The 24169-nt window shown below is 40.4% G+C and overlaps 1 protein-coding gene across 1 annotated transcript; it reads left to right on the forward strand.

The window, feature by feature from the left end:
- The first annotated feature begins 1430 nt into the window (after positions 1–1430).
- Positions 1431–17896, forward strand: LOC106097212 (uncharacterized). The gene is made up of 9 exons (XM_025901479.1): positions 1431–1580; positions 2298–2396; positions 3438–3534; positions 5462–5800; positions 6928–7281; positions 15533–15886; positions 16772–16849; positions 17519–17619; positions 17793–17896. The coding sequence occupies exons 3-9, from the start codon at positions 3447–3449 to the stop codon at positions 17856–17858; spliced, it is 1380 nt and encodes a 459-aa protein (XP_025757264.1). The 5' UTR covers positions 1431–1580; positions 2298–2396; positions 3438–3446; the 3' UTR covers positions 17859–17896.
- Positions 17897–24169: the final 6273 nt, after the last annotated feature.

Below are 24169 nucleotides of genomic sequence, written 5' to 3' on the forward strand. Positions count from 1 at the left end.
CTCTCCTCATCTTTTCTGACTGTTTTTGACCAGTTTTGGCTAGGGTCAGTGTCACTGCTGGTAACATTAGGATCTCACAGGTAGTCCAACTCATCAGGATATCACATCCATGGGTTCCATTACAAGAAGGTTTGCTGTGTCTCTCAGCACAGTCTAAAGAGCATGGAGGACATTCAAGGACGGGCAGGTTCTCTTGGAGAGCTGGACAGGGCCATAGAAGGTCCTTAAACCATCAGCAGGACAGATGCCTGATGTTTTGTGCACAGAGGAATAGGATGAGCCCTTCCAGAGCTAAAAAATGATCTAAAGTAGGTCACTGGTGTGAATGTCTCTGAGCAACAACCAGAAACAGACTTCATGAAGGTGCCCTGAGAAACCAGCACCCTCTAGTGGGCCCTGTGCTCACTGTCCAGTACTGTGGAGCCTGACTGACATTCGCCACAGAATACCAGAATTGTCAGGTCCACCAGTGGGGCCCTGTGCTTCTTACAGATGAGAGCGGGTTCACCCTGTACACATGTGACGGATGTGAAAGGATCTGGAGAAGACATGGAGAACATTTTGCTGCCTGTAATATCTTTCAGCCAGGGATGAAGTCCTTGGACCCACCGTCAGACCCTATGATGACAATGCCCGGCCTTGTGTGGTATCCAGACAGTTCCTGGAAGATGAACGATCACAGTAATATTGCACTTGTCTGCAGTGGACGGGACTGTGTAGTTTTTTTTTTAGAAGCAAATGTCTAATTATGTTCTGCAGGGTACAGTGTTGCTTTCTCTTGTATTTCAAATCTGTGGCTGGATTCATTTGGGTTTTATATGCCTCCATGTTTGATTACAACACTGTCAGTGGGTGTACTGAGTTGCTGTGTGTGCTCATTGTGGAAAAGCAGGAACTCTAAGCAGTCGTACTCATGTTCATCAAATAAATAGTAAGTTTGTTCAGGAAGTTGTTTAAATGTTTTATTCATGCAGACTTTTGGTGACAGCAGGAGAGTCTCTCAGATTGACAGTAAATATTTTTATGAAATGTGTCTTTTAATCACAGTAACAGAAGAGAAACAAAACACACTGTATCAGGCTTTGGATATGAAGGATTTAAGGTCGACTGTCCACAAGTACAATAAAGAATAAAGTATATGACATCATGTCAAATAAAATGTAGAACAAAAATAATGCATTGTTGTGTTAATGCAGTTGTTCCAGCATTAAGTGACCACCATGTCATGTTATTCCTGACAACAGGAAGTCAATCTGTACAAAAGTCTGAATAATGTGTGAACAGAAATTATTCAAACATTTTTACAGATTTTTGCATAAAACTTTTAAATGTAATATAAATTAAACATTTACACAAAAGCTTAGCATAAATCTTTGTGGTTATACTCGTGTAATGATTGATGATTTTACATGCAGCAGACTGAAGAGTTCAAAGTTTGCTTGGTTTTATGCTGGTGCATATCTGAGTATCAGATGGTGCCACAGGTCAGACTCCAGCAGCTCTATCAGGAAACAGCAGACAGAGGAAACCTGCAACACAGACGCTGATACTGCAATGCTTTGAAAAAACAGATGTTTGAGGTAAGATTTCATTTTCTGTCACAATCCTGGCTCAAAGGGAAGAACAAAATAAGAAGGCTAACATGACTGATATGAAACATGAATGTAATTAATAAATAAAACAAACTGGTCTTTAGTCTTTGAGGTCTCACAGCAGGTTTTCTTAGTCAGTCTGTTTCAGTGTGATGAAGAATGTGTTCATAGCATTTCTCTCAATATCTCATTCGGGAGTTTTCACTGAGGTGTGTAGCTGCTGTCCAATGAGTTTCAGTGAGTTAAACACCTGCCACAAGTATCTGTATGAAGACTGTGGTGGAAGTCAGTGAATGTTCTCCTGAGGTAGTTTAGAGGGAGAGACTCCAGTTTTGCCTCTTGTTGAATTAAGAAAGGTTTTGCAGAATTTACCACAATTGAATTTGTCTGTGAGTTTATTGATTCGCTCTCTGAGGATTTACTAGAAAACTGTACTAAAGGACAGTTGTTGAAGATTTCTCAGTTTTACTCTGTTGAAGTTGATCCAGAACTGGACACATCAGCATTTAAGCAAAGAAAGCAGGTGACAAACATTACTGTGAATAAGCCATTCCTCATATCCAAGTAGCCACCAGCTAGATACAGAGGTCTACTCTCTGATAGTTTAAAGGGTCACAAAAGCTACAGTACAAAAACATTGTTGTCTTGTTTATGTGACAGAGAAAATGGTAACAGGAAGCTTGTTTTGCTTTTTCATTTTCACAGTAATGAGTAATGCTCTTCAGGGGATCAGTCTGATCGTCATACACACACCCTCAACCTCTTCTGCTGCCGTGCTGCTTCTAACTCTTCTCCTCTGCAGAGGTGAGCATACAGATTTGTGATATAGTGTCAGGTTGGAAAATCTGTTTTAGTACAGTAATGGGCTGCTGGGCACACAAAATGTATAAAGTCTGTTCCGTTGTAGGAGCACAACAGTGTAGCAGTGTCATTTCTTTTATATTGTACTTCATCTTTGTGCTGATTTTTTTCTTTTTGTGATTTTTGAAATTTAGGCTTCTGCTGACTGTGTTTTAACAGATTAATCACTTGGCCTCCAAATTCCCCTGATCTCCAACTGAGCATCTGTGGGAGGAACGCCAGTGAAACTTTCAGGAATCAGAGCCTTTAAAATCTTTATTAGTAGTTAAAGTCTCTCTAATAACTACTTAACCAAGTATGGCTCTACTATTGTCCATCAAAATGAAACAAAAACAGTCAGTAATACTGAAACTGCTATTAAATATCTCTGCATGTGATAACATTTATTCCTTCTTTTATGGTTTTATTCTGATCTGGGGTTGAGCTTCAAATGGTTTTCTGCTCATAAAATCAAGACAATAAAACACACACAGATCACCTCATCCATGGTGTGTTAAAGAGCACCCTGCACAGTGTGACTCCTTGTTTCTTCAAGCAGTTTTCCCAAAACAAAGAATAATAAATCTGTGGTGTGGGAGAGGTGGTGCAGTGAGCTCAAGGGGCTCACAAACATTTCCTGCAGTTTTGTTGCTGTGATCAGATGGATTTCTCTGTTTTGGACAGGCTGGATTATCAGTTGCTATTTATAAAGTTTTTTGTAGTTTTCAAAACTTTCACTTTCAAAGTAGCATCCTGACAGTGAAGGTGTGTAAAAAATGGGAAACAGATCCTGATATGAGAAGTGCACCAGAGAGGAAATCTCTAAAACAAAGACTTTGAATAAAAAATTAAAATCCCTCCAGTGACCCTGAAAATGTTCGTTTGAGGTAAATTGTTTCTCAGACTGTGATGTTCAATGTTTCAAAGCTTTGTACTGTTGATTCCTGTAAGACAGAGAAAAAAAACATAAAAACATTTTGTTTTGTGTTTTTTTTTAATTTTCAGAGGTGAAGCATGTCTGTTTATACGAGTGGAGTTTTTACCCTTCGATTCTCAGCCTTCATTAATGTTGTCCTGCCTCTAACTCATCTCATCTGCAGAGGTAAATAAATAGTATATATATGCGCATAAAAAAGAAAGACTAGGTGGAAAAAATATTTATGTTCAGAAGATGCCTAGTCAAATACAGGGAGTGCAGAATTATTAGGCAAGTTGTATTTTTGAGGAATAATTTTATTATTGAACAACAACCATGTTCTCAATGAACCCAAAAAACTCATTAATATCAAAGCTGAATGTTTTTGGAAGTAGTTTTTAGTTTGTTTTTAGTTTTAGCTATTTTAGGGGGATATCTGTGTGTGCAGGTGACTATTACTGTGCATAATTATTAGGCAACTTAACAAAAAACAAATATATACCCATTTCAATTATTTATTTTTACCAGTGAAACCAATATAACATCTCCACATTCACAAATATACATTTCTGACATTCAAAAACAAAACAAAAACAAATCAGCGACCAATATAGCCACCTTTCTTTGCAAGGACACTCAAAAGCCTGCCATCCATGGATTCTGTCAGTGTTTTGATCTGTTCACCATCAACATTGCGTGCAGCAGCAACCACAGCCTCCCAGACACTGTTCAGAGAGGTGTACTGTTTTCCCTCCTTGTAAATCTCACATTTGATGATGGACCACAGGTTCTCAATGGGGTTCAGATCAGGTGAACAAGGAGGCCATGTCATTAGTTTTTCTTCTTTTATACCCTTTCTTGCCAGCCACGCTGTGGAGTACTTGGACGCGTGTGATGCAGCATTGTCCTGCATGAAAATCATGTTTTTCTTGAAGGATGCAGACTTCTTCCTGTACCACTGCTTGAAGAAGGGGTCTTCCAGAAACTGGCAGTAGGACTGGGAGTTGAGCTTGACTCCATCCTCAACCCGAAAAGGCCCCACAAGCTCATCTTTGATGATACCAGCCCAAACCAGTACTCCACCTCCACCTTGCTGGCGTCTGAGTGGGACTGGAGCTCTCTGCCCTTTACCAATCCAGCCACGGGCCCATCCATCTGGCCCATCAAGACTCACTCTCATTTCATCAGTCCATAAAACCTTAGAAAAATCAGTCTTGAGATATTTCTTGGCCCAGTCTTGACGTTTCAGCTTGTGTGTCTTGTTCAGTGGTGGTCGTCTTTCAGCCTTTCTTACCTTGGCCATGTCTCTGAGTATTGCACACCTTGTGCTTTTGGGCACTCCAGTGATGTTGCAGCTCTGAAATATGGCCAAACTGGTGGCAAGTGGCATCTTGGCAGCTGCACGCTTGACTTTTCTCAGTTCATGGGCAGTTATTTTGCGCCTTGGTTTTTCCACACGCTTCTTGCGACCCTGTTGACTATTTTGAATGAAACGCTTGATTGTTCGATGAGCACGCTTCAGAAGCTTTGCAATTTTAAGACTGCTGCATCCCTCTGCAAGATATCTCACTATTTTTGACTTTTCTGAGCCTGTCAAGTCCTTCTTTTGACCCATTTTGCCAAAGGAAAGGAAGTTGCCTAATAATTATGCACACCTGATATAGGGTGTTGATGTCATTAGACCACACCCCTTCTCATTACAGAGATGCACATCACCTAATATGCTTAATTGGTAGTAGGCTTTCGAGCCTATACAGCTTGGAGTAAGACAACATGCATGAAGAGGATGATGTGGACAAAATACTCATTTGCCTAATAATTCTGCACTCCCTGTACACAGAGAGCCTCTTTACACAGTAAAAGACCAAATACCAGTGTTGTTTATCTGCATTATTGTTGATCTTTGTGTTATTTACTCTCTGAGTCCTTAAAAATCCATCCTTAAGTGTTCAAAGGCCACAAAATGGTCCCAGGAACACTTAGGGGTAAATAAAGAACAGAATATTTAGACTGAGCTCTGTGCAGAGATCCATCCATGTCTGAGGTGTTGATTCAATCAACCTTTTATCTGAATCCTACAACAATAAATCAAATCTGATGTGTTTCTTTGCAGGTTATTCTCAGGAAGCTCCAACAAAGCAAATAGTGGCTCTGCTGGGTGATGATGTTGTTTTACCCTGTTCTCTGGAACGTCCTGTGGATGTATCACAGCTGCAGCTGGAGTGGGCGAGAACAGACCTGACACCAGGATTTATCTATGTGTGGGACAAAAATAAAGAAAATGTGGACGACAAGCAGCCGTCGTACGTGGGAAGAACCTCACTGTCCTTTGATAAACTGAACCATGGAGACGTCTCACTGACTCTCTCCAAAGTACAGCTGTCTGATAAAGGACTGTACAGATGTTTCATTCCTGAACCTCCACAGGAGTCATTTGTTGACCTTGTTGTAGGTAAGTGGGTCTTTTTCTAGTAAGTGGACGTAATTCTGAACGTCATGTTTTGGTAATGTTCATCAAGGTAGGCATCACATTTAGATGTGTCTATTTTGTTCTTCCTTGAAGAAGAGTTGAAGTCATTAGCCCAGTACTACTCATATGGGATTCATTAAAGTTTGTTCTTTTCTTTTATGATTATGTTCATCTGGATGCAACCTAAGAAAAAGTTCAGAGAAATTATTTCTGTTTATGTCTCAGTTCCTTAAAGGTGATGTGACACCGATTTGGATAAATCTGAGCTTTAGAAACCAAAGTTTAAATGTGGTATCTGCTCAGATTTTTCTCATTGAAGCATTTTTGGTAAAATAAGACTGTCAGGGACACTGGGCAGAGAGGACTCACTGAGCTGGCTGGACTAGAAACCTGCCATTAGTTTCTCCCATGAACACAAACAAACACACAAGCACAGCGAAAGGAGAGGGAGAGTGAAAACCTGCAGCATGAAGCTCAGGAGGACTGAGGGACCACAACAAAAACAAAATGATCTCAGCTGTTCAGCCCAATAATACAACAAATTTGGACTTTTTAACTTTATGAAATCAAACAACACAGACAAACAGACCCTGACTTATTTATTATAAAAAGTCATTGTCACCCTGGGAATTTCACCCAGAGATTACTGGATTGAAATTATGTTAATCACCAAGAAGGTAATTAGGTCCGTTATACTCAGCACAGATGTGCTGAGATGTGGTTCAATGAATTAAAGAAAAAAAAGCGACAATTCATTGACTACTTAAACATCATTTATTAACTATTTAAAACATCATTCTAAAATATTCATGGCTGTGGTTTACCAGTGGGTGAGTGGGATGCCAAATGAAGACAGGTTAAAAAAAAAAACATGACAGCTACTATTTACAGGAGTGCCCACTAATTTGCTTGACTAATAGCAGGATCAATAAGCCAGTAAAGATAAATTGTGGAGTTATAAATGAATAAATGAATATGACAGATTGTGGTGTGGGGGCCTTGAAGTTCTTTGGATTTATACAGAAATGATGCTTTGTTTATTCCTGTGTTTTACTGTTCTGATGTTGTATAAAGTTGTGAGTGTGTCTGCTCCTCTGTCTCCTCAACAGGATCATTTGTAGTGGATGTGACACAGAGCTCCTATCAGGCAGAGGAGAACCACAACATCACACTGGAGTGGACGTTCACCACCAAACCAGACACGCCCATCTCAGCACTGAGGATCCTCTGTAGCCTGAATACTGATCGAAACCCCTCAACTCTGTATCATCTTCATGATGGTGTCAAGTTCTCAGAGGATGAAGAGTTTTCAGGACGAGTCCAGAGTGACAAAGACGCCCTCAGAGAAGGACGAATCAGACTCCAGCTGTCCAGACTCAGGACTGAGGACTCGGGTCTGTACCTGTGTGAGGTGGACACAGGTTATGGCCGCGGCTACAACAGCTGCAGAGTCACCGTCTCTGGTAAGATGATTCATTTATACACATGTGATCAGCTGTTCATAGCACTTCCTATGTTGACGTCAGCGCGAACCATCGCATGTCCGCCATTACTTGCCCCAAACCGGAAGTGATGTCATTTTCACGGGAAATGTATTTTTTTTACTATAGGGTATGTACAAAGACATGCTGATGTTTTTAAAATTAATTTTTGACTTTATGCTTTTCTGTATAGTTTCTGGGATGCTTAGAACTCAAGTTGCACTGCTGAAATAGTTTATTTTGATGCACATGCTGTTTTTTTTGCAAATTTGCATTATAATATTTATTTTCGTTTTTCTTGCATTATATAAAAATTGGTGTATCTCAAAAATAAAACTATGAAGACACTCAAAATAAATTCCCTGTGGTTGGAAACTATTATGTGCAACTTTTTTGCTTTTACAGGTTTGAGGGATAAACCTCTTAAATTTCTAGAAACGTGTAAAAAAAAAATTTTTCACAATTTTTTTTTTTGTAGTTTATCGCACCTTTTTGCAATTTATGTAGTTACTATGGACTTAATGTATACATATTATCAAAATTTGGCATATAATGGTTGTATTGATGGCACTACAGCATGTAAAAATATAAAGATAAGCTCTGGCGGACTTGGTTCTATGGTAGGTCTTAAAGGGTTAAAGACATCAGATCTGTGTGAAAACTAAAGTGAAAGATTTGTTTTTTTTTGTTTTTCTTCATTTTTGGCCAAATTTCAAAGATTTTGATTCATTTCTTTTTTTTCTTGATACAGACTTTGCTACAATCTTGACAACAGAGATATCGCTGCAAACTCCAGATCATCAGGACATGACTCCAACAGACGGTGTGAAAAGGCTCAATTTTTTTATTTTGCATCATTTCTGTTTGGCTGGTTTTTGGTCCATTTGTGTTGACCTTGTTTATTTCTTTTTTCTGCATCAGCAGATCGATCCAGGGTCTCTGTGGTCGCTGTGGTCACCTTATTATTAGTTGCACTGTCGCTGGTTTTGTTGCATATGTCTTTTGTCGCATTTTCACAAACCAAAAGTAAGAAACAAACAAACGAACATGTTGTTGCTTGTTGCTGTCAGACTGACTCATTAGTTTCTACGTCTTTCAACCCAAACCTTCCTAGCTCCTCAAAGTCAATTTGAGGATTCAAACTATCAACCACAGGGAGACACTCGGGCCAGCAGCACTGAGATCATCATAAGGTCACTTACACAAAAGGATGTGAGCCTGATTTGAACTTTGACCCCAGCTGAAGACTCGAGCCTCTTCCAGTTTATTTATCGAGCTCATTTTCACACAAAGAAAGTGTCGTACAAGAAAACACAGAGTTGAAGATCAGAGGATCTAAACAGGAAATATTTCTTAAAGAAGTCTTCAGTCAGAGTGGCTGCTGAGAAGAGAACTAAATCTTTCAGTGAGACCTCAAAGTGTGTCTGATGGACAATTTAAAGGATTAAAATCCTCCCTGATCATCGCCGTGTTGGACTGACATGGATCGTTCCATGTTTTCCAGCAGCCACTACAGATGAGGGTGGAAAGATGGAAATAAAACATCACCTGAAAACTGTGTTGGAGACACAGAAGACTGGAAAAGCACCAGCAGGTTTTAAAGTAACAGAAACTGAATTTATGGAGCTCATATGGAGAACTCCTTTGTTTGTTGACCTCACTGTATGAAAGCAGACTTTGTTACCACAGCTGATGAGCTCTGATTGTTTTTTGTTTACTTTCTTTCATCTTTAATGTCTCAGAGGAGCTGAGCTATAAGCTGATTACTTTAAACACCTCAGAGTCCTCCTTTACTTGATTAATAATCTGCTGTACTTATCTCCAAAAGGAGATGATTTATACTTTAGATTTGGGGATTTTCAAAACCTACAACTAATTCATTAAGTTCAATGTTAAACTTCCTTCTGATCAGGACTCGATGATCAGTCTGTAAATTTTGTCTGGTTTCTGATTGTGTCCTCAATTTAAGAGTGTTGAGAATTAGGAGTGTAAAACTTAATTCTTCCAACTGTTTTATTTGTTAATTTTTATTAAATATTTGGTTCGGTTTTAAGTCTTGAAGTCTCACATTTACACATACGTACAAGAGATTCTTCAGTGTGTTGCCGACCAGACATAATGAGGAACCTTAATGCTCCATGTTCAACATGTGCCACTATAATTAGGTATAGATGCGCCTTTCACTACCAAATCTAAGATTACATAAATTATAAAATGAAATGAGAGATGATTAAAGCTTCACTTGTTTTATTAGAGATGGAATTTTAAGTTTCACTTTAATTTGACTCATCATTTCAGACCAGAGCTGGACACTAGAGGCCACTGTCAGATTTCTGTTTTAGACCAGTAAACATTGTTGTCACTGACTTGTTCCACACATGATTATGAGTCTCTGCTTCCCACAAACACGTCTCTGCAGCCTCTGTGACTGCTGCAGGCAGTGGGAGCTCTTATTGTGAATGTCCTGCAGGCCTGTAGGGGGCGACAAACAGGCTTTAAAACTGTTTTGAAACTTTCAGCTGAGTGTTTTGGCCATCACCATCAACAGATATGGCAGCCCCCTGTCAATCACTAGTTAAGCCCGTCGTCTCTGTCTGTGCCTAGAAGTCAAGATGAAAACTAAATCTTGATTCAAAATATGTTTATAAAATGAAACTTAAGATTTATAAATGGTGGAAAAATACACAACCATTAATCCGAGTCCTAAATATGATTTTAGATCCTCAAATATCAAAACAACTACAAGTTCAATGACATGAGTTCATTCGTCTCAGCAGCTTCAGGATGAAACATCTGTTTCTGCTGCTGTTGTCCTGCGACATGTTCAGGAACTTTTCTGTCAGTAGAATAATAAATCATCATCTCTGAGGAAGAAATAGACTCAAATAAAAGAATCATAAATGAAAGTCATTTAAACATTTAGTGAAATCAAATCATAAAAAACATCAGCAGTGGAACTCACTGATATGATTGAAAGTGAAAGTAAGAGCATATACAGTGAGAAGGATTGTTTTACAGCCTTTTGTTTTGGATTAGCCACATCTCTATTTGAGCTAACAAAAACTGAAAACCTCAGCACACCTGACAACACTTCCTCTTGACTAAAAAAGTGTCACACTGAACATTTTAGGATCTCTGATAATATCTGAAACTGAACCAGAGGTGAATAAAAACCATCCTGCTGTAACAAAAGTGTGGCGGGGGCGTGTTCTTTGGCCTGCTGCAGAGGAGGGATGATGCAGTGAGCTCACAGGGCGGTGCGGAGGCAAGAAGGAACAGGTGCACAGGACTGTTTAATGAGGGAGACCTGTCTTATGTCTTTGGCAGTGAGAAGGAGCGGGCACACTGGGAGTGACGGAGTGGCTGCGTCAGAAACCGTCAGGCTGGTGCCAGAAACCGCAGGGGAAGAGACATTGTTTTGAAAAAACACAATTATAAGCACAACCCAGAAGTGTCTGTTTGTGGCTTCTGTTTCACAAAAACGAAGCGAGAAAATACTTTAAAACTCACAGAATGATTCACAGACATTAACAGAGGTCTGTTGTGTGATGAAACCTCTGAGTAACAGTAATGCTTTAATCTTTCATTTTACCACATGGACACAAAATAATTATTTTTATCATCAGCAGTTATGTTATAACCAAATGGTTGAGGTTCAAATATAAAAACAAAAGTTAAATCAGCAGTTCATGTTTCCTGTGGCTTTCTATTTCTATTTCCATTTTAGTGTGTTGATATTTTAGGCTGCAGGGTTACACAGGCGGTCATCCGGAAACACCTCTGGCAGCTTTTTAGTTATTATCTAAATTATGTTTGATTGTGATGATCACATGTCAATAGAGTATACAGGACAGGACAAAACAACCTGATAAATAATTTTCTGGAGTTTTCCCCAAAATAAGGTTTTAACAGTATTTTTACCTTGAAAGTCTTGCCTCCAGAAACACTGTCTCTCTGACAGCGTCTCTGTTTAACTACACTGCACAGTTTAGGATGTTTACTTTGGGTGAAGTCATGATGTTTTTTGTGTTTGTATGAAATCAGATGTCTTCAGTCATATTTAAGACTCAGATGTTAGAAACTCAAACAGCTCTGCTATGAACATGACCTAACTGATCAATCACAGCGATCTCTGTAAAAGAAAATCTGCACATGAATATGTTGAATCTGCAGGTGAGAAACAAGATTTATGTCACTGGAAACTTTTCGATTTTTGTCATGTTTGAGTCGGAAGCTCATACAGACACAAAGAGCGATTGCATTCAGATTTTTAATAGCTTTGAAAATTATTTCTGCTTTAGTTATAACAGGAAGTCGTGGCCTGGATATCAGCAAAATACTTCCCTTAGTGTAAAACACATGCTGCTGTAACTTTTTCAGCCCTGACCAACACCAAACACACTGTTCTTACACACAGTCACCATGCAGCCAGTTAATATTCATAACTGAACTGAAAGTGCAGAAAATAAACTCACAGCAGGTTTTTATTGAAAGTTAGAAACTTTGAATCTCTGCTTCAACATTTCTCTTTAAATGACCTTTTGGTTATTTTGTTTTATTGTGTTATGGTTGTGTTATCACTCGCACATGAACCAAAGTCTTTGTTATTGTGATAAGTGCTCCTCTTTAATCTTAATCTTTAATCTGTTGCAATAAACAAAAAATATGTGAATAAAAAACCTGTAAGTCGCTGGACAGCAAGTGTTTCTTTAATAAAGCAACTGCAGCATGAACAGCTCTAAATTTAGTAACAAATCTAAAGCCACATAATGAACTCACCAAGGACCTATCCCAAACTATGACTTCGTGTTTTCTCTTCCGCCAGTGCCATATTTTTGTGCTTGTATGGTTGAAATAAGTGAACTGAAACTGTAGCTGATCTCTCACCCAATGAGAGCCTAACATTCACTATCACTGCATACGAGGAGATTATTGGTGCCATTAAAGTCATTTAACTACAGTTTGTTTCATTTAGGATAAAAACATTTTTTAGGATTAAACTTTTATTTCCTTAAAAAACCAAACTCACGGTGATGCTAATGTTCAGCATACATACATGCAGAACTCTGAAGACTTTAGTGAGACAGTAAAAACTCAAAATTAAGTTTATTAAAAAAAATGTTTCTGTAGTTCCATGTGGTTGAAACAAAAGTTCAGAAAGTCTGTTTCTGCTTCAGTGACCCAGCAGAATGACAGTTAATCCAAAACTGAAGCCTTTCTTTAAAGTGCTGAAAATCAAATATGTTCAGGATTTCACACACTATTAAAACATAAACAAACAATGAATCATACAGTTTTAGAGGAGGAAATAAAGACTCCACCCAGTTTCACATTCAAACCAATCAAATCCCAGTTGCAGTAATGTGGGTGGAGCAGCTCAACAACAAACTGCAGGTTGGTACCAGAGTCACAGCTCCGTCCTACAGTCATTATGTTCTTGTACTGATCTGTGTCGTGTCTTTAAACTCGCTCTTCTGCTTTCAAGGTAAACAGCTTTTATTTATTATCACTTGTTAAGGTTCAAAAATTGGAGAAAAGGAGTACGGAGGGCTCACAAGCAAATGACAACTCTGGTCCAGAAGGTATGATCAAAGCGAAGATTTATTGATTACACGCGTGGAGTCCGACACTGGGCAAAGTCAGTAATCGAACTGAACTTACAATATTTAGACAAAGGTTTTATAGGGGTAAGACAACAAAGCCCCCTCTTTTGCAAAGCAGACAAAATACAGCTTACGTCAACCTAAACCACAAAATGTTCCGTTAACTTTTAACATAATTTTAAGAACATTACGTCTCATCTCCATCCCGGTGTCGCACCATGAACGCATTCTTATCTCCCAGAACATCTGGTGCACTTCCTGTAAGCATCTGACAATATGCCGGCACAATTTGCAATTGCAGCGAAAACACATCTTAACTTCTTACCTACTACAGTGAATCTACTATGGTGTGTACGTGTGTGTGTGAGTGTGTGGGTGTCTGCTGTGTAGGCTATGTATGTGTCATGACCTCTCCTGCACCCCGGCTCACCTCACACCTCTCGTCCTAGCCAGACATAAGGCCTGCGCTCGTGCACAGCTGAACTATGTGTGACTTCTAGACTAAATGTCACACTCAAATGATGATACTCAAACCATGAAGGAAACTTACTTAAATGAAACTTAAAACTTACTCAACAAGCTATAAGGTATAAATGATAAAAACTTAAATCTTAGCTCTAAAGGATATAAGTAATAGAAGATAAAAATAACTCTAGGCGTATGTCATGTAAGCAAGTGTGTTGCGATTCCTTTCAGAGCTCCTGTCCTCCTCACCGTGTATTGGCAGATCATAACGCCTGCCAAGAGTTTCTGACCCTCACTTGACCAGGAGCCACAGCTCTTTAATATGCTCAAATGCAATCATGTATAAAAGATTAAAATCATTTTCATACCAAAGGTTTTTTCTTCTCAGATCTGCCAATATGTTTGCTCGTCTCTACTACAGTTTAATCATTGAAAATCACAGTGATCAGCATACTATGTGGAAATTACAGATTACATAATGGCAAAAGCATTTTGTCAGACCCCTCACACTCTCAGTCACATTAGCAGCTGTGGAGATTATAGACTATCACAGATGATCAACTAGGTTTAATCACATGTTGGTAAATTAGTTAATTCACTGTGAACATTTCTTCTTTGCTGTGTGATGTTGTAGCTTAAATGTGATGTTTCTTTATTATTTTTTATTTTCAGTAGAAATCAAGTATAATCAAAGTAAAAGTTCAGTCTAATCTAAAAATGAGTTTCATGTCTGTGTGTTGAGATTTAATGGAGTTATTATGTCCGCAGGCTGAATATGAAGAGGAGATGTAAAAAGACTCGTCACTCTTCAGAATGATGATTTGTTCTCATCGATCATGTGTGAGCATCGTAATTTCATGGAGTCGTCTCGCTCTGGTTCTCTGTGGATTTTTATCCCCTGCTTCATTTTTGTTAAAGGTAAATACATTTGTTTCTATAAGACTCTACTTTTAGTTCACTTTAAATAACTCTGTTTAACTGATAACTAAAATTTTTGTTGATCCACTTTCACATGTAAAATGTTTCCAATGTGATTTTTTTAAATGCGTATTTGTAATTTATAAACCATCTGCTTCTTTAGTAAAAGCACTGAGAAGACAGAGTGACAGATTACAGCAAGTTTCCCATGACCAAGAGTACAGACAGGTTGACTTCGTCTTAATTTTGTCTTTGGACATATTCAAAGAACCTGAACTCCCTCAGCATGCACACAGAAGCAGAAGTGAAAATGTTATACAAACCATTAACAGTACTTCCTGTTTCATCATTTTTCATGTTCACAGTGAAGAGTTTTGCTTTGTTTCTCCAGCAGGACAATCCTGAAACTGTTTCAGAGTCTCTGTGTTTCCAAACTGAGCTGATAAATGTTTAAAGTAACATCTGTGTTATTAGTTGATGTTAAGCTCCATCTGCAGGAGGGACACAGTTAAACTGTCATCAGTGTTTAGTTTCTCTCACATTTATCATGTAGCAGATCTCAGTGGGAGTGGATGTTTGCTGTGGATGTTTACAGGCTGAAATCCTTCTAATGTGACATGTTTTCAGAGCTCACATGTAAATTACAACCATCCAGTTTCTTCTTCATGATTTCAAAACCTCTCAGTGAATCAAGTTTTCTGTGAGCTGTTTAAATTGACTTTAGATTTTGGTGGATGGTCAAACTGTGGCTGCTTAACTGTGCTGACTGCAGAGATACTGAATAAGTCTGATCAACAGATTCATGATGAAAGTCATGGAAACAAAATCATCATCACAGTTATCTTGGTCAGTACTGAGATCATCTTCATTTCAGAGGAAACTGATCTGAGAACAATGAAACACAATAATTGTTTTATTTAGTTGATCTTGTTTTAATAAGTAACTAATAATGAACTCTATTAATGGCACGGCCTTAATAAAGGCGTCCTGCAGCACAGCTCTCTGATGGTTTCATTATTTCCTTCATGCTGAGGAAAAATCATTGTTTCCATGTTTGTCACAGCAGAACTTCATCAGATTATTGTTGTTGTTGATTTTGTAGTTTGTAGATGTGTGTTTGATCTTTTTGAACCAATCAACCAACAAAGCAGTGATTTTTGAAAGTGTTGTCTCTGCCTCACTGTGAAAGGAGTTCTGATGTTGTCTAAAGCTGTGAGTGTGTCTGCTCCTCTCTGTCTCCTCAACAGGATCATTTGTAGTGGATGTGACACAGAGGTCCTATCAGGCAGAGGAGAACCACAACATCACACTGGAGTGGACGTTCACCACCAAACCAGACACGCCCATCTCAGCACTGAAGATCCTCTGTAGCCTGAATAATGGCCATAAAGACTCAGTCCTTTATTTTCTTCATGATGGTGTCGAGTTCTCAGAGGATGAAGAGTTTTCAGGACGAGTCCAGAGTGACAAAGACGCCCTCAGAGAAGGACGAATCAGACTCCAGCTGTCCAGACTCAGGACTGAGGACTCGGGTCTGTACCTGTGTGAGGTGGACACAGGTTATGGCCGCGGCTACAACAGCTGCAGAGTCACCGTCTCTGGTAAGATGATTCATTTATACACATGTGATCACTGTGAGTTGTTAAACTGGATCAAGGTTGGATCCTGAGAATTATGAAAAATAAAAGCTCTCTTTAGATAGTTTTCACTTTCATATCATCAGTGTCCTTATATCCTGTTTGATTGATGGAGTTCCTTATAACAGCAGCTGTAGCTGATCGTCTGCCCCACCTTCACTTACTCAAGTTCATGATCTTCTTCACTGTTTTAGTGCTGATGTTTCCTTTTGGAGTGTTTTTAATAGAATTACAAGAAAAACAGTGTAGTTAGAAAATGACATCCATAAACTGCATCACACAGACACACACCTGCTAATTAGTGCTGAGGGCAGTAACAGACGTGCAGGAAACAAACCACGGAGATGATATGAAGGTAAAAGTATCCATGGAGACCAACACTGGTTCATGTAGAAAACTGTAAACATGATCATTTCTGCTTTAAGTTGGACTTTTTAACACAAGAGTCTTTGTGGCTTACACACACGTGAGGCTAATTCTTCATGGAGCTGCTGGTCCAGGTAACATCCCTGAAGGAGGCCTCAGAGTCTGAGTCGACCACACCACACAAATCCACAGTGTCCAACCTCAGTGACACTGTTACTGAGCAGCTTCATCAGGACATGTGAGGAAAACAACACTGAAGAGTTACAAACTGTTTCTGTCATCACGACACTTTGTTTGTTTTTGGGTTCTTCATTGTTGGTTTCATGTTTCAGTTTTTAAGTTTCCACTTGGTAGAAATAAAACTGTGTACAGAGCTGAGAGCAGCTTAATTCACTGTCATAATATTACATCAGTTTTTAAGTTCAATCAAAATATTTAGAAATATGTTTTATATTATTTTTATTTCATTTTATTTTATTTCAGAATCAAAGCCTGAGAAGACAGAAACAACTCAGCAACCTGGAAGTCTCCAACCACCAGCTCTGAATGAAGAGACCAAAGGTAAAAAATAAAAAGTCTTTACAGTTTACAAAAACCTAAATGTCATTCATTATATTGTTTATATACAGTACAGTCGGGAGATATGGACCAAATCTGAGAACTGTGTTAATTTCCCAGAACAGAAAACACTCCCATCCAGTTTTCTAGAAATGAATTTAGTTCAGTCTCAGACTAAAAGGAGTCCAAGACTAGGCTCGTTCTATAGAAGTGAAACTGAGTCTGTGCAGTGTTGGGTTAATGAAAGGTAATGGTTGGTAGGTAATGAAACATCAGGCTAACAATACAAACAGTTTTCATCTTAGATCATCTTTGAAAATCTGGAAAACAACAAAGTAAAATCCTCCCATAAACCTGCAGCTCTTTCAGGTAAACATACTGAGGTTCTGATTCAAAATGTCAAATATCAGTTTTATCCAGTTCTGGGTTTTGGGGGCTCGAGTCTTTCCTGGCTATCATTAGGCAAAAGGCCCGATGTAACCTGGAGGTCACCAGACTGTAAGTGGAGATAAATTAAATTCTCTGTGCATCAGAAACATGTAAATAAAGTCTGGTGTTCACCTCTCAGAAAAAAAAATGGTTATTTAATGGTTAATTCCACTTCCTGTCTTTTAAATGTGCAAATTTACATCATTAACACAGAACTGTGTTTTTACTGTTTTTGTACCTTAGGAATTTCTTTGTCAGGCCGGCTAATTATCTTTCGGGCTGTATTCATCTGTGCCTCTCTGAGCGCATGGGGATATATGTGTTATCACAATTCTAAAGGACACGTAAGTCTGTCAGAAAAAAAAAGAATTTTGGTTTTAAGTGTTGTAAATATAAAATTATCAAAACAAATTTTTACAATTTGTGTCACCATATCGTGTGCTCTGTCACGGTTTAAAAGTTTCTTAAACTTGTGTTCAGTATAACTCAGTGGATCTTTGTCTTCAATTTTAAACAGAGGACGACTTCATCCCGCAGAGCCAGGGAGTTATTGATGAAGACTTTTTCAGAAGTTGGACCTTAGAACCAACAGAGGGAGAAAAACAACAACACACACGAGAGAAAAGATTTGAATTCAGGGCTTCAGTCCAATATTGATATCCTTCAACTCATCTGAGCTATAAATGTCAAAAGACATTAAAATAAAAACAGGATAAATTGAATTTGAGGTAAAACACTTTTTTTTTATCACTTTTGTTGACAGTAAAATGGTTTCTGTACTTTTTATTTGTTCATGTGTGCTAAAAAAGCAAAGTAAGAAAAGTAGTTGGACTGATATTTACACTTCAGTGCCTATCCATCAGTGAACTGTTCCTCTCACAAAGACTCCAAGATCTTGGTCAGATTTATGTTCCCAATCCAAAGTTTTTCCCAGGATAGAGCTGCCCTCACCTGCAGCTAATCAATTTCCTGTCACGGCTGGCGAGGCCCTGTGGAGGTGAGGTAAGGACCCAAACGCAGGCACTGATGTAGATGCGGAGAGTGCGTTTTTTTTTTTGTGAGGTAAATAGGGTACAGGAGGAACGGAGAAGGGCAGTGAAACGAAGAGAAACCTAAAGTGAGAAAACGTACAAAACTGACCCGAAACCTACATATGGCAGAAACACAGGCAGACTCAAGGATATAACACAGACGGACCAGCAACAAGCAGGAGAAAACACAGGGCTTATATACTCACAGGGACAATCAGGGAATGGGAGACAGGAGGGCAACACAGCTGGGAGAAATAAGAGCTGACGTGACAGGGGAAACGTAAAATGAACGCACTGACATCAGACATGGACTTTCAAAGTAAAACAGCAAGTACGACATACATGCACAAGCACAGACCAAACACTATGACAACAGAGGGAACCCAGAAACGTGGGACCAGGGCAGGCACAAAGAGAGCTTTAACTATAATTCTGAAACCAAAACAAAAGAACAAGAAAACAAGAATGAACCCAAAACATAAGATAATCACAATCAAAACAAAAACCACTGAGTCTACAGACTCAGGGCCCTGACATTTCCTGTGTCTAACTTGCGATCAGTGTCCAGTGGAGAAATGCTCCTGTTGTTGTATAAAAATCTGCTTTGTTGTGTTTTTTTTTTTTCTTTTTAAAATGTTTACTTCTGCTCTGTTGCCTGAATTTGTCATCACTTGGATTTGTTCATGTGTTTATTTCTGAGTAGCTCTATAATTGTCTTATTGATCAGTTCTACCTCTTGTGCCCTGTATCTCTGCACTGCTCACAGCTGTGACGACAAGTCAGTATAAAAGATCTGGAAATATCATGGAAATATATTTGTTAATACCAAACTGTATATAATATTTTTAAAATATTTAAACTACATTAATATAAAAGAATTAAAATTAAATTCAATTGAATTCTGTGTCAAGAAGTTTTCACATCATGTGAACATTTAAATATCACAACTCTGACTTTCTGTGACTCGTCCTCCAGTCTGGAATAAATATCGACCAACATGAGACTTAAATCAGATTTACACCATGAAGGCTGATGGGGTGATGTCATGACTCCAGTGGGTCAGCCGAATGGACACCCAACATTGTGAACATGATAAGTGGAGAACGAGGAGTTGTAGCATTTTCAGACAGATGCCACAGGTGTCACGGTCTGTGTGGCAGACCGTAGGGATGAGAGGAATGAGGACCCAAGATGCAGGACTTAATGATGAAGGCAGTGCGTTTATTTACAGTGGTGTAAATAGTTCACAGAATAGATCCCCGTGTTCTCCCCTTGACTTTCGTGTCGTGTCTTCACCCACAAATCCGTGCTCCATGCTCTTCTGCTCCTGTGTCCCCGCACCCCGTGCTTGCTGCTCTTGTCTTCCTTGCTCCTTCCTGGAGAAAACAACAGAGAGGCAACTTGTCAGGACACTCGACTACCGCAGGCATGCACTCACTGGACTTGACATTAATCGACACTAACGTGGAGTCTCACACAACGATCCCACAATCGGAAAAAGATTGTCTAACACCCAGGGAAAACAAGTCAGTGTTTCCTGCAACCGCTTCTCCACAGCGCAACGTAAACCCTCCGCGTGCACTTCCAGCCACAGGTCACACAGACGATTTACCTTGTCTGTCACCTCCCTCCTGAACCTCTCCGAAAAGTCCGCTGGGTCCATCTGGTGGGATCGTTCATCCGAGGCCAACACAGGCTCCTCCGGCTTGGTGAACTCCACTGCCGGCGGAGCGTGCTCCTCCTGCTCGCCGAGCTCCTCTACCGACGGTGCACGCTCCTCCCGCTCGCCGAGCTCCTCTGCCGACGGTGCACGCTCCTCCCGCTCGCCGAGCTCCTCTGCCGACGGTGCGCGCTCCTCCCGCTCGCGGAACTCCTCCGGCCGCGGCACGGGCTCCTGCTCCGGCTCGCTGAGCTCCTCATCTGCCGGTGATGACGGTGACAAGGCAGCAGCAGGCGGTGGATGTGGTGGCAGAGTAGTGGATTTGGATGGTGGAACAGATGACAGCTGAACTACAAGCTGGGCAGCAGACTGAGTGACTTGCTGGGCAGCAGACTGAGTTGAGGGTGATATGGTTATCATGAAGGGTCGAGAGGATGATAATGTTACAGCTGGCTCAACAAATTCCAGGGGTCCAGAGGCAACTGAGGCCTCCAGTTCGGCCTCTGGGGAAGCCCTGGGGAGAACCTCTGTCTCCATGTGGCCAGACTGGGCCAAAAAGTCATCTGGGTCTGCATGCTCTGAGCTCCCTAGCTCCAAGCTCACAGTCTCAGAGTATACATTTTCTGAGTTTTTGGAGGTAGAGCAAACAGTTTCTGACCTCTCTGACTCCAAGCTAACTACTTCTGGGCTGACAAAGCAGAACTCTGCCCCAGAATTAGCAGTCAGACCACATTCGTCTGTGGTCCAAAAATCTCCACTGGGGGTTCAGTTACACCCTTCACAGTTTCACCATTGTTTACTGCTGTAGCACCTATAGTCTCTATTTCCATGTTTTCAGGGAGGGAATTTACAACCTTGGCAGAGTCCATTTTACTCAACTGTGGCGTCCTGAGCCGCTGGTCCTGAGTCCTCAACAACCACGGGAGTGAATGTAGATGTGGCTGAACGCTGCTTGCGAGGATGCCTTCTCCTCCGTGAAGGCAGGGCCGTGTGTATGGAAACTGTCCTCTTCTGTTCATCTGTGTTTTGATTCTCAATGACAGGATTTATTGAAACAATATAGAGTCTGGTTTACTCACTGCGGTAATGAATGCTGTCGGTCCATGGCCAGCTGACTGGGCTGAAACCGCAGGAGTGGGTGGAGGTATCATCATCATCATCATCATCGTTTATTTGTATAGCACTTTAAGAACACACCAGGCAGTCCAAAGTGCTGAACAACACAGATTAAAACAACTACCAAATTAAAAATACAATAAAATCATTACATACAATAAAATAAATAAGAAGGTGTCAGTTTCCTACAGAGTTAAAAGCCAGGGAATAAAAATAGGTTTTCAGTCTGGACTTAAAGACCTGCACTGATGACGCTTGTCTAATTTGGAGGGGAAGGTTATTCCAGAGCATCGGAGCCACAATTGAAAAAGCTCGGTCTCCTCTGCATTTCAGCCGCGACTTAGGAACCGACAGCAACAGCTGCTCAGCTGAACAGAGCGAGCGAGGAGGAACATGTGGCTTCAGCAAATCAGATAAATAGATAGGAGCCAGACCATTTAAAGATTTAAAAACCAATAGAAGGACTTTAAAACGAACCCTATATTCAATGGGAAGCCAATGCAAGGAAGCCAGAACCGGAGTGATGTGATCGAATTTCCTACTACCGGTTAAAAATCGTGCCGCCGCATTTTGGACTAACTGCAGGCGTGACAAGGTGCCCGACCCGACCCCTATTAAAAGGGAATTACAATAGTCCAGACGTGAGGTGATAAAAGCATGAATAAGAGTTTCCAAATTGGGTTTGGAAAGGAAAGGCTTAACCTTCAACAGGCATCTGAGGTGATAAAAAGCAGATTTTACCACCCCATTTACATGACCTTCAAAAGTAAGCGCGGAATCAAGTTTAACACCAAGATTAGTGATTGAACTTTTCAGATGAGAGGTCAAATCACCAAAATCAACATCTGGGGTATCAGTAGAGCGATGCGGGCCATATAAAATTGCTTCCGTTTTGCGACCATTAAAATTCAAAAAATTATTTGCCATCCATAATTTAATATCGCTAAGACAGTCAAGCAGTGATTGACAAGGGGAAGTATCCAAATGACTAAAAGGTAAATAAAGCTGACAGTCATCGGCATACAAATGAAATGACACTCCGTGTTTACGAAAAATCGCACCAAGGGGGAGTAAGTACAGCGAGAAAAATAATGGCCCAAGGATAGATCCCTGGGGCACACCCCAAAGCAGAGGGGCCACAGAGGAAGCGGCCAGTCCCAGCTTGACACAAAAACTCCTTTCGGAAAGATATGATTTTACCCATGACAATGCCAAATCAGAAATTCCCACACAGTGATGTAAGCGGGAGATCAGCAGGTCGTGGTCCACTGTGTCAAATGCAGCTGTCATGTCCAATAACACAAGCACAACATATTTACCACGATCAGTCGCAACAAGAATGTCATTCATAACTTTAACAAGAGCTGTCTCCGTACTGTGAAAGGGCTTAAAACCAGATTGGAAGATTTCAGACAGTTGCGAGTCGTTCAAATAATCCAACAGCTGGGTATGTACAATCCTCTCCAAGATCTTACTTAAAAAGGGAAGCTTGGAGATAGGTCTAAAATTTGACATAGTAGAACTATCAAGGCCAGGTTTCTTAAGGTATGATGAGGTGGTGATGGCGACGTCTCTTCTGTAATGGAGGGTCCAACAATTGTGCCGAAAGCATCGACGGGAAAGCCCACCGCCGATGCGTAAAAGAACCAGGCGGCCAGAGCCTCTAGGAGAGCAGCCGAACTTTCCTTGCTTGGGTCGCCCAAGCCAAACAATTCAAAGCTAGAACTATTCCTCAAATTAGTGACTATTAGCGTTAGTTCGTTAATGTCCAAAAAGTCCGCAGTGAAGGTATGTGAATGAGAGGTAATTGTCAAAAAAACACTACCTGTATGTGTCTCTTGTATGGATCTATAGCCTGGATTACGCTCTGGCAGTAATCCCATACAGGGAGTGCAGAATTATTAGGCAAATGAGTATTTTGTCCACATCATCCTCTTCATGCATGTTGTCTTACTGCAAGCTGTATAGGCTCGAAAGCCTACTACCAATTAAGCATATTAGGTGATGTGCATCTTTGTAATGAGAAGGGGTGTGGTCTAATGACATCAACACCCTATATCAGGTGTGCATAATTATTAGGCAACTTCCTTTCCTTTGGCAAAATGGGTAAAAAGAAGGACTTGACAGGCTCAGAAAAGTCAAAAATAGTGAGATATCTTGCAGAGGGATGCAGCAGTCTTAAAATTGCAAAGCTTCTGAAGCGTGATCATTGAACAATCAAGCGTTTCATTCAAAATAGTCAACAGGGTCGCAAGAAGCGTGTGGAAAAACCAAGGCGCAAAATAACTGCCCATGGACTGAGAAAAGTCAAGCGTGCAGCTGCCAAGATGCCACTTGCCACCAGTTTGGCCATATATCAGAGCTGCAACATCACTGGAGTGCCCAAAAGCACAAGGTGTGCAATACTCAGAGACATGGCCAAGGTAAGAAAGGCTGAAAGACGACCACCACTGAACAAGACACACAAGCTGAAACGTCAAGACTGGGCCAAGAAATATCTCAAGACTGATTTTTCTAAGGTTTTATGGACTGATGAAATGAGAGTGAGTCTTGATGGGCCAGATGGATGGGCCCGTGGCTGGATTGGTAAAGGGCAGAGAGCTCCAGTCCGACTCAGACGCCAGCAAGGTGGAGGTGGAGTACTGGTTTGGGCTGGTATCATCAAAGATGAGCTTGTGGGGCCTTTTCGGGTTGAGGATGGAGTCAAGCTCAACTCCCAGTCCTACTGCCAGTTTCTGGAAGACCCCTTCTTCAAGCAGTGGTACAGGAAGAAGTCTGCATCCTTCAAGAAAAACATGATTTTCATGCAGGACAATGCTCCATCACACGCGTCCAAGTACTCCACAGCGTGGCTGGCAAGAAAGGGTATAAAAGAAGAAAAACTAATGACATGGCCTCCTTGTTCACCTGATCTGAACCCCATTGAGAACCTGTGGTCCATCATCAAATGTGAGATTTACAAGGAGGGAAAACAGTACACCTCTCTGAACAGTGTCTGGGAGGCTGTGGTTGCTGCTGCACGCAATGTTGATGGTGAACAGATCAAAACACTGACAGAATCCATGGATGGCAGGCTTTTGAGTGTCC

This window comes from Oreochromis niloticus, linkage group LG3, assembly GCF_001858045.2.
Source record: "Oreochromis niloticus isolate F11D_XX linkage group LG3, O_niloticus_UMD_NMBU, whole genome shotgun sequence".
Classification (NCBI taxonomy): Eukaryota; Metazoa; Chordata; class Actinopteri; order Cichliformes; family Cichlidae; genus Oreochromis; species Oreochromis niloticus.